General features: G+C 35.6%; 2 protein-coding genes across 3 annotated transcripts in view; both read right to left on the bottom strand.

The window, feature by feature from the left end:
• The window catches only part of LOC109579710 (putative 60S ribosomal protein L33), a 123,663-nt gene that overhangs the window by 14,368 nt on the left and 90,913 nt on the right, over positions 1–18,382 (bottom strand). The gene's annotated exons all lie outside the window — the stretch shown is intronic.
• The window catches only part of LOC115066340 (homeotic protein labial), a 61,469-nt gene that overhangs the window by 12,467 nt on the left and 30,620 nt on the right, over positions 1–18,382 (bottom strand). Inside the window, exon 3 of the mRNA XM_049455846.1 lies at positions 4,981–5,780. Coding sequence (XP_049311803.1) covers positions 4,981–5,780 — 800 coding nt within the window. The remainder of the gene's footprint in view (positions 1–4,980; positions 5,781–18,382) is intronic.

Genomic DNA, 18,382 nt, shown 5'->3' with positions numbered 1-18,382 from the left:
TGCTTATTCCAGATTGGAAAAGGAAGCGACAGCCATAACTTTAAAGTCGTAGATAATTTCGACCACCAACAATATCACGGCGCTTACCTCAGTTGAATAGACAAATAGCTCTACGAAATATGCGACGACATCGACATGTTCAGGAAAAATTCCAAAATTTTTAATTAGAAAATCTGGAACTCTATTTTTTACGCTTGAAATGCGGGCCTCTAACCTAGAGTACCTTCTTAATAGCTGCCTAAATGCAAGTTCTTTGCATGCAAGACTTCCAAAGCCCACTTAACTCCTTGTATTATACTAAAAAAATGTTAAGCTTAAGTAAAACGTTAAAAATATACACGCGTTATTTCCAAAAACTCGCAATTTTCGGCGCCGAGTGCTTCAAATAACATTAAGAACTTTTTATTCTTGCTAAAGAACTCTTTATTCTTACTAAAATTCTCAAGTTTTCAAAGAAATCCTGCTTTTTTCTTCAATTGCTTGCCACACAATACAACCCTGCACTTAAAGCCGCACGCAACACACGCAGTCTCACGCACACACTACGCTACAACTACACTTTAACCTTCGCCAGCTGCATTTGAGCGTTCGAGTGTGAAGACTAGACGCAACGCAGACAGTGTGAGTGGGTGTTGCCAGCGCGTTTGTAGTTTCATGAAGAAAGTTTTCGAACAAATTAAGAAGTATGAAAATGTAGTTGAGTAGTCGAATGAAGCAAAGTAAAAAAGCAGAAAAGAATGTCAGCGAAACGCGTTGAGCAAAAGTGCAAATACACACATATCGCTGCAATATTTGCCTCTCATTCGCGCAACAACTTCGGCTGTATGGCTTTAGAAAGTTGTGTGCACTTCCACTTGCTTACATACGCACAAAAATTCTCAAGCGCCAAACAACAACAAAAAAGAAGAAAAAATAACCGCAATAACCAGCTTTAAGCGCAACAACAAACAGCAATGTCAAAGCAAACGAAGTGCTGTTGCTCTGCTTGCCAGCACGCCAGCCATATTTGTTGGCTGCTCATGTATTCTCAAGTGTTGTTGCATGGCATTGCGAAAATGCAAAAACAAAAGTATGTGTGTAAACTTGAAATGCCTCAAAAGATATGCAATGCAGAAGGCAAAAATATAAAAAACAACAACAACAGTATAAAAAAAAAAAACAAAAATAAATCCAAAAAACAACAACACGCAGGGAAGAAAATGTAAGCAAACACAACACACAACTTGCAAAAGTAAAACTCGAACGCAACGCCGCTGCTTGCAACAGTGTGAGTGCGCAATTTTAATGGCTGCGCTTCGATTTTTTGCACGGCATAACTGAATAGGTCTGCAGCACTAAGTATGCCATGCTTTTATTTGTATTTTTTTATTATAATTTTTTTTTTTGATTTTTGCATAATGCCCGTTACTCATGCAACATGCCTTATTTTTAGGGGTAAGAGTGGCCGCGAAATGCTTTGTGCAAAAACATTGAAATATAACGGCGGCAAATTGAAAGTGAAGCGTAATACATATGCTGCTTGTAGTTTGGCTTTTTGCATTTAATTGAAGTGCCTATCCGCTTGCAATTGCGCACAGCCGCTTTGCCAACCCGCTCGCCCGCACATACACATACATTCAAACGTTTGTGTGCGCGTTTGCCTGCTCATCCGACAGACATTATTGCCAATTGTACTTGTATGTTAATTTGCAATTTGTGGCGCATGGTGCGCGTAGCGACCGCCACCGCAGTAGGGCACTTTTGTGTTACACATGCAGCTACATACATAAGTGTGCAAAAAATATTTCGTAGGCGTTACTTTGGCACTCAACGCACTTGATATTTTGCATTCAATTCGTTTTTTTTTTGCATTTGAAAGAACTTTGCATTTGTTTTTGTTTTTCAGATGGGCGCCATGTCGCATATTTGTCATAATTGAATTTGTATATGAGCACTTGTGCTACATTAATGGCTGCAGCAGGCGAGGTAATTTAGAGTGTGAGCGGTAATTAAAAAAGTAAATGGAAAAAATGAGATAAAAAAGAAAAATTAACAAAAGTAAATATTTCGGAAATTATTTTTAAAAGAAAAATATTGTAGGTATAAGAATAAAATATTTTTTTAAGAGGATTAGATAAGTTGTCAATTGCCAATTCTGGATAAATAGGAGTTTAATCTGCTACAGTGTACAGAGCGAAGCTGCGCAAGGGAGTTATCTCGATTCTCGCTCGAGCTCTTCCTCTGCAATGACCAGTGGTTTGACTCCAAGTACGCTATTAATTGAGCGGGAGTCGGTGAATGTGTTAATGGCTCCATTGTGAATGGTGGAATTGTCTCAAATTTTGTATTTCTAGCCGAATTTCGTTGCAGTTTTATCAAAAACACAGGCCTACGAGTGGTGCAAAGTCTTCAAAGACGGTCGAGAGATCGTTGAAGACATGTCTCGTTCTGGACGATCTTCGACGTCTTCAACTGAGGCACGAGAGCTCGACATTTCTCGCGAGAGATTTTGGTGTATATTTTATGTAAGAAGCCTTTGCTTGCTCGACTCGTCCCGATAAAGATGAATTATTTTCAAAAGGAGTACCGTAAACTCGTCTCTTTGAATATGCTTGATCGTGCGAATTCCGGTCCCACATTCAGGTAAAGCATTAAAACTGCCGATAAGACATGGGTTTATGAGTTTGACATGCAAACAAGTCAACAATCTTTGGAATGGAGGAAAAAAACGAGCAAACCCAATAAACCACACCAGGAGCCGCTAAAAAATCAAAGTGATGCTCATTGTTTTTTTTTATATGCGTGGTTTGGTGCATCATAAATTTTCTCCGGAGGTTCAGACGGTCAATAAAGAGTTCTATTTATTTGACTGTATTGAGGCGTTTGCGTGAGAACATCTATCGAAAACGGCCCGAATTGTGGAAGAACAATTCATAGATTTTACACCATGATAATGCAGAATCGCATGGAGTCACGCTTATGAACGAATTTAAAGCCGAAAATGCAATGACTACTAACCTTAACTGGAAGATACTTTTTTCTATACTTAGAAGCAATTTTAAACTCAAAAAATATATACTTATCAACTAATACAAAATTTAATGTCGGCATCCATTAGCCCCCCCTCAACAACGCCATTTTAACAAGTATTTGAAAGGATGCGGTGTTGTCGAATGATGCCAAATCAGAGAGTAATTACAAAATGTACTTTCAAATATAAAAGTGCCAAGTATGGCACACTTCTAATTATCCTTCAAAGCAGCCTTTCAATTTTAAAAGCGGCAAACGTCAGGCAAGTGCCTCTCAAAACAGAGTAGCGAAAAAAAATCGCTTCAGCAGTGGTATTACATTTGTCAATATGACACTTCAAAAGTTAGAATGTGTCGAAACTTCTTACGAGTTTTGCATTGTGTTTGACACATGTCAATTGTTTTGCAGCGCAGTCATATTAATGATGATGGCTGAGTTGTGGATTTGTATATAATTAAATTAAAAGTGGTAATTGTTGATTGCGATGTAGATAAGTATAGTACTTATGGTGCAAGAAATAAGCATTTTTTTAAGATTAATAGCATGTGCAAAAAAGTGCATTTTTGCGTTTCAAATTGATGACTGCAAAATTGTAGCTAAATTTATTACATATTTAATTAATAATAATAATAATTTTTTTTTTATTTAATTTTTATGAATTTTAAAATCAGCGAAAAGTGCATTTTTTGCATTTGTGCAAATTGATTAGTGCAAAATTATAGCTTCATTTATTGCATATTTAATTGATATTAATTTATTTTATGCATTAATTTTTTAAAAATTGCAACATTTAAAAATTGTGCAAAAAAGTGCATTTTTGCATTTCGCACTTTTGCAAATTGTTTGGAAAAAAGTATATTCGTTTATAGTCATTGCATATTTAATTGATATTAATTTATTTAATGCATTAATTTTTTAAAAATTGTAATGTTTTTAAAATTTGCAAAAAAGTGCATTTTTGCATTTCAAATTGATTACTGCAAAATTGTAGCTACATTTGTTGCATATTTTATTATTAATAATAAAAATTGTTTTTATTTAATTTTTATGAATTTTAAAATCAGCAAAAAGTGCTTTATTTGCATTTGTGCAAATTGATTAGTGCAAAATTATAACTATATTTATTGTCTATTTTATTAGTATTAAAATATTTTATGCATTAATTTTTTAAAAATTGCAAGATTTAAAAAATGTGCAAAAAAGTGCATTTTTGCATTTTTTGCAATTGTTTTGAAGAAAAAAACAATTATTTAGAGTTATTGCATATGTAATTAATAATAATTTATTTTACGCAGTAATATTTTAAAAATTGCAAGATTTAAAAAAGTGCAAAAAAGTGCATTTTTGAATTTCGAATTTTTCAAAAATTTTTAATAAACCCATGGTTATTGGAGTGGTTTCAAAAATTTTTTTTTTAATAAATAAAATTTGGAAAAAATGCAAAGTTTGCATTTTGCGCTTGTGTAAATTGAATACCGAAAAAACTTAGTTACATTTAATGCGCATTTAATTAAATATAATTTACAATTATTATATATAATTTGCAATGTAATGCAAAAAATGCAAATTTTAATTTAAGTAAATATTTTGAAAAAGATCTGAAAGTTTCCTTGCACCAACTACCACAGCGAGCAATAAATTTGCCAGCAATAGTACTTTTACAGCTAGCCAACAACAACCACTAGAGCAAACTGCATGACTAACTAATGCAACGCTGCAATCAGTACGTAGTACATACGTGAGTTTGCAAAAATCCAATAAAGCACTTTTGTGTTCATAATAAAATTTCCTCAGCAATTTAGTATTGATTGCTGCTGTGCACTACACTAAATGTCAAACAGCTTTCAGCTGACCAGTCTATAAACTAAATAACGGCAAACATATCAATCACAATAAATAAAATGGCAATAAAGTGAGTTAGAGCGAAAAAGAAAACACCAAATATATGCAAAACAACCACTACACACTCACCTGTATGCGATCCTCAGCCAAGCCCGTCTTCATCGAGAGTAGCTCACGTGCGCTAACATCCGGATAATGCGCCTCCTTGAAAGCCTTCTCCAGCTCTTCCAATTGATTGCTCGTAAATATTGTACGGCCATGACGTCGTTTATTCTTCTTTTTACTACTTAAACCGCCTGCACCACCGGGGCCGGCACCGCCCAGCAACGCGCTAGGATCACCGCCGTGTCCGAGCAGGCCATTAGGTGCGCCCACAACACTTCCGGCACCGGCCATGCCGCTACCGATGGCAGCTGCTGCCGCCGCCGCCGCTGCAGCGCCATTAAGGAATGCCTCATGTGTGGCGCCGGCATGCGGATGATGGGCGTGTGGATGATGCGCATGTGGATGGTGGTGTGCATGATGCGGATGATGGCCATGTAGAGCGTGCGTGTGTGCATGATGCGCATGATGGTGGCCATGTTGATGATGTGAGTGCGCGTGGTGTGCTGCAGCAGCTGCGGCAGCATGATGCGCCAAAGCGGCAGCCGCATGTTCGGCGGGTGAAAGTGTGGGCCGTATTGCTGGTGACGTGTTGTTATTGTTGTTGCCGCCGTTGTTATTCGTAGCGCCATTGTTGTTGGCGGATGTGGCGCTGCCGCTACTCGTCAGACTGCTACCATTCGTTGCGGACATATGTGAGATGCTGCTGCCGTTAGAGCCGTTGCTTGAGTGCGCTTTGTTGGGCGAGTGTACATCATCGTTGTTGTTGTTGTTATTATTATTGTTTAGGCTATTTGTGTAGTCTTGGGCACCACGTGCGGCTTGTTCTGTGTGGAAGAGAGAGCAATGGAAGACATGTTGTATTAAATTTGTGATTGAAAATGAATAAATGATGATGAGTTGAGAGGTTGAGAGGGAATGTAGAAATTCTTAGGCCATAAAGTTGCCATTTTATTTTTATATACTGAAGAGGGTATATTAATTTTGCAAGAAGTTTGTAACCCACAGCGGGAAATGTCAGTGACCCTATAGGTATATATTATATATAAATGATAAGCGTGACGACTTGAGTCGCTTTAGCGATATCTGTCTATCTGCTCGTTTGTCTGTATATACGCCTACTTGCCTGCAGTTTTGAGATATCGATCTGAAATTCGGCATACGTTCTTTTTTCCCCAAGAATGTGCTCCTTTGTCGGAGCCGTCGATAGTGGACCGTTATAGCATAAAGCTGCTATACAAATCGATCGATCAAAATCAAGTTCTTGTATGGAAAACTTTTTTATTTGACAAGGTATCTTCACTACATTTGGTATAGATTAATGTCCAAGGCAATGCTACATTATCCGAATATACCGTTTAAATCGGATCACTATAGCATATAGCTGTCATATGTTGTATGTCATACAAACTGATCGGTCAAAATCAAGTTCTTGTATGGAAAACTTTTTTATTTGACAAAGTAACTTAACGAAATTTGGTATGGATTATAATCCAAAGCAACACTATAATATTCTAACGAATTGTTCAGATCGGACGTCTGTAGCATATAGCTGCCATACAAAGTTACAGTGGGCAGGTTACGCTTTCAGTTTTAGTTTTACATAAGATATACAGTTGAAAAGCGTATTATAGCTTCGGTGCAGCTATAGCATAAAGCTGCTATACAAATCGATCGATCAAAATCAAGTTCTTGTATGGAAAACTTTTTTATTTGACAAGGTATCTTCACTACATTTGGTATAGATTAATGTCCAAGGCAATGCTACATTATCCGAATATACCGTTTAAATCGGATCACTATAGCATATAGCTGTCATATGTTGTATGTCATACAAACTGATCGGTCAAAATCAAGTTCTTGTATGGAAAACTTTTTTATTTGACAAAGTAACTTAACGAAATTTGGTATGGATTATAATCCAAAGCAACACTATAATATTCTAACGAATTGTTCAGATCGGACGTCTGTAGCATATAGCTGCCATACAAAGTTACAGTGGGCAGGTTACGCTTTCAGTTTTAGTTTTACATAAGATATACAGTTGAAAAGCGTATTATAGCTTCGGTGCAGCTATAGCATAAAGCTGCTATACAAATCGATCGATCAAAATCAAGTTCTTGTATGGAAAACTTTTTTATTTGACAAGGTATCTTCACTACATTTGGTATAGATTAATGTCCAAGGCAATGCTACATTATCCGAATATACCGTTTAAATCGGATCACTATAGCATATAGCTGTCATATGTTGTATGTCATACAAACTGATCGGTCAAAATCAAGTTCTTGTATGGAAAACTTTTTTATTTGACAAAGTAACTTAACGAAATTTGGTATGGATTATAATCCAAAGCAACACTATAATATTCTAACGAATTGTTCAGATCGGACGTCTGTAGCATATAGCTGCCATACAAAGTTACAGTGGGCAGGTTACGCTTTCAGTTTTAGTTTTACATAAGATATACAGTTGAAAAGCGTATTATAGCTTCGGTGTAGCTATAGCATAAAGCTGCTATACAAATCGATCGATCAAAATCAAGTTCTTGTATGGAAAACTTTTTTATTTGACAAGGTATCTTCACTACATTTGGTATGGATTAATGTCCAAGGTAATGCTACATTATCCGAATATACCGTTTAAATCGGATCACTATAGCATATAGCTGTCATACAAACTGATCGATCAAAATCAAGTTCTTGTATGGAAAACTTTTTTATTTGACAAAGTAACTTAACGAAATTTGGTATGGATTATAATCCAAAGCAACACTATAATATTCTAACGAATTGTTCAGATCGGACGTCTGTAGCATATAGCTGTCATACAAAGTGACAGTGGGCCGGTTACGCTTTCAGTTTTACTTCTACATAAAATATACAGTTGAAAAGCGTATTATGGCTTCGGTGCAACCGAAGTTGAAGTTTTAATAATAATTATATGATTATTATATGTTTACAGTTATTTCCCTGTACCAACTCAAACAAAAGTTAGCGCAAAATCTATAATCTCCCCATTGAATTAAACATATAAACCAATTATTTCGCACATACCCTCAATAAATGCGTTTAACGGCACTGAAATGTCAATTTTGACATATCGTGCGTCTAGTAACCCCTTCCTTACACTAATCGCCGTACAATTGTCAAATCACTTTCTCTACTTTCGCCACATACGCCAAAGGATTCCACTTAATTTGGCCACAAAGGCGTTTGCAGGAAAAATATAACGCACACAAATCGCCCACTTCAAACGAAATCCAACACACATAATCCCGCAATAATGCCAACACAATAAAAATAAACCATCAAACATACTTACAGGCTATATCGAATTTCACATGCCATAATTGGCATTAAATACCCTCGCAAACACATACAACACACGCCTATTGTGGACCAAAAGGTAAAATTATAATTTACTTAAACTATTTCCTTATGCGATTTCAAATAATGCCAGCACGTTCGCACAATTTTCAGGGTTTCCAACGCATGGGATGTGAAAGAACGCTGAAAATTGAGCCTCATTTCCCGCAGCAGTCAGACAAAACAGCGATTCTTTGCAATGCAAAGTTTTTCTGCTGAGAGTTTTTAAAAAAAAAATTGAAAGCAGACAAATTTATTTTATCTGCAACACCTTTTTGCCGGCTGACTGTCACAATAGAATGCGCCCATAATTCTTATGTCTTGTGTGTACAATGTGTGTTGTTGCTTGTAAATTTATTTACCGTATGGCACAAGGTGTTCGTGTGCAGCCGAATTCATGCATGCATGTGGTTCGTGTGTCGCTAATGCCATTGTGTGCGACTTAAGATGTCAACAATGTGCCATTTTGGCGAAATTTGCGTTGAGTTTTGCATACATTATGTACTGGCAGTGGTGACCCTGTAGGAAGTACGTGCGACAAGCATGTTTTTGCTTTATATTCGTTTAAATTATATGCTTAAGTAGGTGTAAGTTTCAGAAAATATATTTTTTTTTGAGGTTTGTGCTGTTATATTTTGCGACAAAAGAGGAGTCCTACAAGTTTAATAACTACCCGCTAAGAAGGTTGATATTTAGAGCAAGTCTACTTGACAGGATTACGTTCAGTGATTCGGTATTTCATGCTGAAGGATAGTTAAAAAACAATTTTGGATATAACTAAAATAAATATTGGGAAATACATTTTCCGCTATCAATTCCACTATAATCATTTTTCATTATTAAAATCTAATTAAGTACAAGAATGGCTTGAGTTCCGACTTATACTTGTACATGCTCTTTCAGTACGGCCAAATTGAGCAAACCAGGCTGTGAACTGTTACTACATCCATCTTATTATTTAGATTTGGCCCCACTGTGCTGTTTGTTATTGTTTTCAAATTGGAAAATATCACTGGCCGGGCTAAAGTTTGAGTATAAAGAGAAATCTTCTTTACAGACCTCCAAAAAACTTAGTTTTCAGATCAATTAAAGAAGATAGAGCATCGTCAGGTTAAGTGTTTCGAGATAAAAGGAGGAAAAAATCGTCATCTTCTTCAAAATATATCTTCAAAAAAAGTTTCATTCTTATTTTGGAAGCTAAGTGATCGCTCTCGTATATCACGAGCTCTTCACACCGATGGTTTTGCTAAAAGAATGCCTCAGAGTTTGCAATAGTTTATATGGTCTTCGAAGCCACTTTAAGCTTTTAACCATAGTTCGAATGTTCAACCGTTAAAAACTTGGTTTTCGACCCTCTTTCCTATCATCATACTTATATAAATCAGTCCAATATTCTACTTGGAATGCCTTTGTGATATTGACACATATAAGAAATGGCTATGGCGACCAATTTCACAAGCTTTTAACCATAGTCCGAAAGTTCAACCAATGAAAGCTTAGTTTTTGACCTTTTTGTAAACATATGGCCAAAACCCAGTCAGACTTTCTACTAGGGAGGTTGAAACTTAAAATAAGTGACAGTAACCAATTTCACAGGTTTTTAATCATAACGCGAAAGCTTAATCAAAGTTTGATTTATTTTCATTGCAACATACTTCTAGAAACCAGTCACAGAACCCACTAGGAAGGTCTGATTCAATGACTGCGAACCTCACACTTATCAAGTGCGATTATGGCTATTAATTTTCAAGTTTATTAAAAAAAAAAAACACGGTGGAATATTTAATAATTAACAGACTATTCACTATGCGCAACCATGGTAAAGGTAAATCTTCAACTTCAACTTTCCTACCGTGTCATTCTTAAGCTGCCATGTGTGAGCACTATTCTCAAATAAAAACGGCTCCAGCTACAAGAGAGAAGATTTCGCAAATCGCATTTCCTCAAGCAGCCAACACAAAGTGAAGCGGCACGCACACAAGCAAAGCAATATTTGTACACACACACACACGAAAACATATGGCTATCTGTCAGTTTTGATTTCAAGGAAGTGGTGTGATTTCTCGCATGCGATAAGCCGACATACAAGTACACCGCAAGCCAATTGCTGAGGCAGAGCCTACTATGTTGAAGTGGTCGAGTGTGAGTGCAAACTGTGAGTGCGAAAGTGTTGTCAGCGAATTTTTGCACGTTTGACAAATGTTTTTTTTCAAACGCCATTCAAGCAAAAGTAGATTGACAAGCCGCGATTGTTTGTCAGCTATTTTGAATGTCAACTGTTTCGTGTTGGTGTGTGCGTGTGTGTTGAAGGGTTAAGTTACCTTTTCGCACATGCCTTACAACACAAAAAATAACACAAATTTCCGCGTAGCAGTTTACAACAATTTTAAAGTTTGTTGTTGTATTCCAATCGCATGTATTTTTGTTGTATCTACTTTGTGTTGTGTTGTGACAATTAGGGTGTTAAGTGGTTTAGCCGCACACACATACATATGTTTGTATGTGTTTTTACAATGATCGCATCAAATTATGCTGAAATGGTTTAAAGGTGTCCTTTTTATTTATCACCTTTTGTTATGCTGATAACACATCGAGGCATGGCAGGCAATTGCCTGTGAAGTTTGTCTTTTTTTTGCATTCTGCGCCTAATTTGATTTGTTGTTGCGATGTGTTTATCACTTGCTTTGTTTAATTTGAGCAGATTAAGGTTATTGTATTTCAATTTGAGCCAATCATGCTTGTCAAATGGAAAATAATGTTGAACTCAAATTATTAAAAATTTTCACTGATTTTTGTGCTGACAGCAGAGAGCAGAAAACGGCGGTGTTGAAATGATAAAAATAAATAAAAAATTTTAATTATAGATTAATAAATTGAGCTCAAAAAAAGGCCTTGAAAAAATTGTGTTACTAGTCTTTAGTGTGAGTATACCAGGGTTACGCTAAATAGTGTTCAATTGAAAATGATTTAACCTATAAGATATGCATACCTTTCAGATATAATTAGATATTTTAAAACCCACACGAATATGGTTAGGGTATAACTGCAGACTGTTTACTTGCAAAAAGTTGGTATTTTGACTAATTCGCGACAGCTTGAAAACTTCTGGTCTCTTTTTATGGCCTTTAAGGTACACTCTTGTTGAGTAAACTCGCATAAAAGGTATCAAAACTGTAATTACTAATATGTTTCTTTACTATTAAACGCGGATTCAGCTCGCACCTGTCGATTTTTTTAATAGATATCACTGCCAGGCAGAGCTGAAGATCCACAAATGCCATCATTATCTCCGAGAAATTAACTTATTGATTGTTCTTCATTTGAAAGCGCTTCCAACGATGTTCTAACATTTTTAGACCATCTAAAAAATACGTCTCCTGGAGATTTGTAAAGTGGGTTGTTGTTGTTGTTTTAAGGACAGAATTTTGTCGACAGTTGACAGTCCTTGACCTTATAAAAAATCCGTTTCCATTCCAGCTACATAGACCGGATTGTTTTGGGAATTGTGGGTCCAATATTTCGTTGTTGTTGTTTTAAGGACAGAATTTGGTCGACAGTTGACAGTCCTTGACCTTATAAAAAATCCGGGTCCGTTCCAGCTACGTAGACCCGATTGTTTTGGAAATTGTGGGTCCAATATTTCGTTGTAGTAGGGACCTATAATCGTTTTGCCTGTTTGGAGGTAATCGATGTAGATCATATCTCCTAAACTTTAAAAATTATGACCATCACTTTTCCCACCCATACAACTTTTTTCGAATCAGTTTAGCATATCGCTTTTCTAGAACAAGTGTTGAATCACTCACCGTTTTGGTTGTTCTTTACATTTATTCAAAAATTCCGAATACGCTCGCTTTGTTAGGAGGTAACAACAAAACTATGTACTTCAGCGATTCCGATGAAATTTTGGCTGTAATAGTCTACGATAATCCTAGAAATGGAAAAATTTTCCTCATATTTTCAGCCGATAAAATTTTTTTCAGTGTAGACCAGTTTCGAGGTACACACATCGTCTTTCAAAAGAAGGATCGAATCACTGACCGTTATTGTTTTTTTGTTCCCGAGCACTCTCGCTTCTCCGGGAAGTATGTCTTTTAGTAGTCCAGAAAGCGATGTAGTCCAGTCATTTAAGCTTAAATTAGGTAAGAATCTCGGAATTCGATATACCCATTTATATGTCTGTAAATACTTGTATATTGACACCCTAAAGTTGTCTCAAAACCTACATATGGTAGGGTATACCTATCGAATTCCGAGGTGAACTTACTATAATGACTGGACTAATGGGCATCAGGAGATTTTTGAGAGCAGGGTCATCGGTTGAAGTCATCGTTTAGAGGCCCACACAATAACCAATCGAAAAAAGAATCAAATCACTAACATAATACTGTGTTCAAGAAGTAAGGTGAGATGTTTATAGAGGTCTGTTGAGCTATGAATTCCTTCCGTCGGGTCAAACTGTCAACAAATTCTTTGTTTATTTGTATAACTGTTTGTTTTCATTAAGCTTTATGTGTCTTTTGCTGTTTTCCAAACTATACTGACTTTAAAAATTCCTGAAAATTCTTGAAATATTACTGAATTCAGCTTTTCTTGGTACAGTAATCAGCGGAAGCTGTGTATGGAAGCTATTAATATACTCTGACCCGCAAATGAGGTAGTATCTTGGCATTCAGTGAAGATTCAATTCTTTTTCAAACTAAAATATTCCAGGAAGTGAAAGTCAGGAAGCATTTTCTTTTGCATTATATTAAATTACAAAAATTAGAAAAAATAATTTTCAATGCAATATAATAGTTTTCGCGCTTTTCTCCTATTTTTATTTTACTCTTTATTGTTGTTTTCTCTTGCTGTCATATCGCATTACTAAATATCCTTAAAAATCACAAATTTTCGTTACCAACAATAATAAGAAAGCAAATTGTTTAATTGAACAATTAATAGTATGAAGCAAGGACACGCTGATAGGCAGGATTAAACGCCAAATAATGAATTGAAATGAAAGTAAGCAGAGAACTAACGAAAATAGCGGAAAAATACGAGCAGTTTCAATGATTGGTGTGATTTAATTGCATGTGAGCGAACAAAGGAAACACTGTTAGGTAGCAAATTGCACGTAAATAGTTTCTTACATTAAGCCAAATAAAAGTATCGCATGTCGACGGCGCTGAGGGCAACTTAAACAAACAATTAAGCGCACAAAAGTACAATTTCCAGACGAGTTATGTGATAGCTTACCGCAAAATTGCTAATTGAATTATTATTTGTGTGTACCATGCTTGCTATGCTCTCCTTTATTTTACCTCAAATTGCTCACCATACAACCCTGCGCAGCCGAGGCAAAGCAATCGATAAGGTGGACAGCCGTTAGTCGTCGTACTGGTCAGTTTTTGTTGTTAATTGATGCGTGTATAATGACATTTGCGTGTGGTTTGCATTGCGGTCGAATAGAACACTCCATTCACTCACTCCAACTGGTGTGTGTGTGTGTGTTTTCATGTGTTCAATCATTCAATCAATCGGTAGGGGAAGGCGGCGTGCTTTTGTGACGCTTTTTGTATTGTGGTCACCTACTAATTGGTTTCGTTAAGCAGTGCCTTCGTTTGTGCGCACACAAATTGATTGATTAGCAATGAGAGCGTGCAAGTGGGGGATTTGGGTATAAATAACTGGTTCGTATGTTGAAATTGGCATTATTGCTGAAGGTGCTTTGTTGTGTGAAAAAGTTGAAAAAACGAAATTTTTGCTGAAAGTTTTAACTTGTTTAGGGTTGATTGGGTTGCCTAGACTATATGTTACGAGATATAGATAGAGACTACAAAATATATCGAAACTTGGAGTATATTTTTGGCATAGAAAAGTTGTCATAAAAACGTGTTGGGATGCGGCTTGAAGTCGTAAAACGCGGTCTTTTAACTACCGGAGAGAGGAGTGCTGTCCTTTGGGCTCACTTAGCACTGGTAGCGCCATTTTGATACACTGCCGTAAGACCTTATCTTGATATTACGTTCCATTGGGGTGTTCAAACCATTTGGTGTCCTTAATGAAACGATTTATCTTCGTTATACCTTTGGAGATAGACATTCATGGGTTAGTATCTGTTGGATTCCATTACTTTGATGTTTGATTTATGATACAACTGAGAACTCACAGAGAAAGCGAAGAACCGTGTCCTTGCTTCCTTAGAGTTTGCGGCTATTGCGGGGCATACCCAATTTTAACGCATGTTCTCCACATGGCCAGTGCCCCGTTTTGGTAGCTGTAACTCTATATATGCTTTCCCTGGACCCATATAATAAGTCCTTTGTTTTTGTTTTGTTATAGTTTGTCCATATCTGTTTATTCCAATTGCGTACTCCCCTCTCTTGATCGCTTCTAGCGGACGCGGTATTGTCTCTGCCTCGAATTCGTCTAAATAGGCTCCTGACTTAGCCAACTCGCCTGCTTTTTCGTTGCAGAAAATATTTTTTATGGCCGGGAATGCAAATTATGGAGAAATCGAGTTGACCTGGTAGTGAGCTTTAACCGTCCTTGCCTTGTTTCCTACGCTGGAGTTTAGCTTTGGCGACGATCGACGACTGGTAGTGTCGCCTGGCTAAGCCGTAGAGGGAGAGAGTTTTTTTTTAATTTTAAAAGATTCTGGTTTCAGAAAAAGGCATTAGTTTTGGTACTCTACTTTTCTGGTTTCAAAAAGAGCTGTAAGATTTGCTTCTCTTCTTTTATGGTTTCAGAAAGAGCCGTTAGACTTCCTTCTCTACTTTTCTGGTTTCAGAAAGAGTCGTTAGATTTGCTTCTCTACTTTTTGGGGTGCCGATGACTGATAAATCGTTCGTCTTGTCAGTGACTCTGGGAAACATTTGTTTGCTCCTTTAAAATGCTTTAGTACTTTTCAAGCGGTTTTAATGGCTTACTACATTGTAGAAACCTCAGAAAACAAGCGAGTAGTCCAAATCTCCCCCAAAACTCTTGCATGAAAACAGATCAGCCATTTTGTTGGAGTGAGTAATTAAATAACCAATTTGCAAATTAAGCAATACACACACACAATCCATAATAGCTGTCTCTTCGGCAGGCGTTACCACCCTGCAGAAATCACTAAAAAGGGATATACGAAAATGGAAGGAAGAATTAACCCTCACAAATAAATGCGAAATGCACGAAAATTTAATACGGATAATTGAGTATTAGCACAAGTGAAGCAAAAGTAAGCGAAATTCATTGGAGCAAACATTTTATGAGTAGACATTTCCAATTCGGTATATGAAAAATTGAAATATCATCAATAACTAAAAAAAAAATTATAATTGCCAGACATGCTAATATCGAAAAGTGGACCGCAGCGTATGAGCGCGTGTAGTCGCAAATTACATTACCGCTTATATGTGAGTACGCGCGTGAGCAACGCACCAATTACCTCGTCAAGAAGTCATTACCATGCGCAGAAAATGCTGCAAAGCAGCATGATGTAACTGTAACCAGCGCACGCTAGAAACCGCTGCATAATTTTCTTAAAGCTTAAGTGGAGCGCGGCCCCTCCACACGTTCCCAATACACATAGACTGCCGACTGCCTACATTCACCATGCGCCCTGTACGCTCTCCCGGCAATTGCTACTTATGCTGGTATTTTACAGTTATACAGAGTAATGCTGCTGCTGCGCGACAAAGTAATGCGGTAACGGAAAAGGGAAATACGCTGTTGACAGGAAATACACTCGAAATTGGCAATTTTGCATTTACGTTAATAATACTCCAGCGTATTTACTATTACGAGTACTTTACGCGTCTAGAAAAAAAGGAAAATGTAGAAAAAAAGATGGAAAAAGGGAGCAAAGCTGCAAATAGACATATACAACAACAAAAACAAGAATTTTTATGAAAATGTAGCAGCAAGTAACGAGCAAGTTGACAGGATGGCGGATGAAAGTGTAGACGAAGTATAGCCGAAGTGTGTGTTCGGTGCGCCAGCAATGCGGGCAGCGGTAATATAAAAAATTGTATAAAATACTAGAATTTGGTAGATAAGATACCACATTTATATGTATGTACATATGTACGACGTGGCAACACTGACAACGCTGTCGTCTCGCATAGACATTAACAACAACAGCAACACGGCTGTCTTGCCGCTGTTGCCATAGACTTTGTCGTAAGCCAATATGACGCGCAATTATTTGTAATGGAGCCTTCATAAAAAACAGCGCACGTTGCTAAAGCGCAGTAAAAGTGGCGTAAAGTGTAGAAAATAAGTAATGAAAATAACGTAAGGCGAACTGGCGTATTTGGGGTGGCTCTGTAAGCTAGCTGCCGACTGCGTTAGCTAACTTCTTACTTATTTTTGTGTTCACACACATTTTTTTGCTGCTGATTGCCAGTCAGCTTGTGCAAGTGAAATCGTATTTCAAAGATGGCGCCAAGCATGGCGGCGCTGTTGGCACACAAATAACTGTAAACATGCACACACACACAGCCGTTAGCAGCATTAGTTGCTAGTTAGCTCGCGCTATAGTTAGATAAGCGCCAAAGTTTAAAGTTCCGTTCATTTTATTTTGATTTTATTTCAAACGTGTGTATGTATGTATTCGCAGCAAGTAGATAAAAATGGCACGCATAGTTAACGTTGCTACTTCACACGCTGATTGCCATAGTTCGTGCAGTGTGCAGTTACTTGTCGGTCTTATATTATTTACTTTGTCGTTGTTTATTTTTGTTGTCTAGTAGCTCCAAATTGGCAACGTTTTTGCATTGCAAGCAGCAAGTTGTACGGTTTAAATCGCTTGAAGGCTTATACAACAACAAAAAACACGACGCTTAGCAGACTTAGTTGCAGAGCGGCAAGAAATTGTGAAAGTAAATAAATGAAAAAAAGAGTTTTGCAAAGTTTGTTGGTTTTAAAGCGAAAATTGTTGAGTTTGAAGCGATCATTTTTTTAATTTGAAACTAGACGCATTGGGAAAATTTTGGTATTGTTATAAAAAAAAATTTGAACATTTTTTAATTAAATTTTTTTTATAAATTTTTTTTTTTTTTATTTTTGAAAATTTTTTAATTAAATTTTTTTTTATTTAAATATTAAACCTTCAAAAAAAATTGAAAAACAACAAAATATTTTGTTTTTAAATATAATTTTTAAAGTAAATGTTTTTTAAAATTTAATTAAAACTACGGTTGTAAATTTTCCAAACAAAAATTTGTATTAAAATTAAATATTCAAAAAAAGTGTTCAAGAAAATTTAACTGTGCCATTCAAAATAGCAATTAAATAAAACATTAAAAAAAAGCATTTCGAAAAAAATTAAAATTTTTAATTTCTAAAAAATTTATAAAAATCAGTTTTGCGAATTTTCTAATAAAAAATAAAAAAATTAACGTAAATTCGAAATAGAAATTGTTAACTATTTAATTTAAAAACTGATAAATTTGAAAGGATTATTATTTTAATTGAAACTAAAGGCATTGGGAAGATTTTGGAATTGTTATAAAAAAAATTTGAACATTTTTAAATAAAAATTTTCTTATTCAAATATTAAAAAAAGCAATTATATAAAATTTTAAAAATAAGAATTTCGAAAAAAATAAAATTTTTAATTTCAATAAAAATCAGTTTTGTGAATTTTCGAATAAAAAAAGCAATTATATAAAATATTAAAAATAAGAATTTCGAAAAAAATAAAATTTTAAATTTCAATAAAAATCAGTTTTGTGAATTTTCTAATAAAAAAATTAACGCAAATTCGAAATTGAAATTGTTAACTATTTAATTTGAAAACTGATAAATTTGAAAGGATTATTATTTTAATTGAAATTAAAGGCATTGGGAAGATTTTGGAATTGTAATAAAAAAAAATTTGAACATATTGTAATTTTTTTTGTTTTTGGTTTTACTTTAATAAAAACAATATTTTTTGTGAAAAAATAATTTTTAATGTAAAATTTTATAACATTTAATACACACCAAAGTTGTGAATTTTTCCAAATAAAAATTTTAGACTAAAATTATTTATGGAAAAAAATATGTTCAATAACTTTGCTTTCTAAATAGAAATTAATTAAAATATTAAA

This window comes from Bactrocera dorsalis, chromosome 4 (assembly GCF_023373825.1).
Source record: "Bactrocera dorsalis isolate Fly_Bdor chromosome 4, ASM2337382v1, whole genome shotgun sequence".
NCBI lineage: Eukaryota > Metazoa > Arthropoda > Insecta > Diptera > Tephritidae > Bactrocera > Bactrocera dorsalis.
This window is presented reverse-complemented; position numbering and strand designations above follow the sequence as displayed.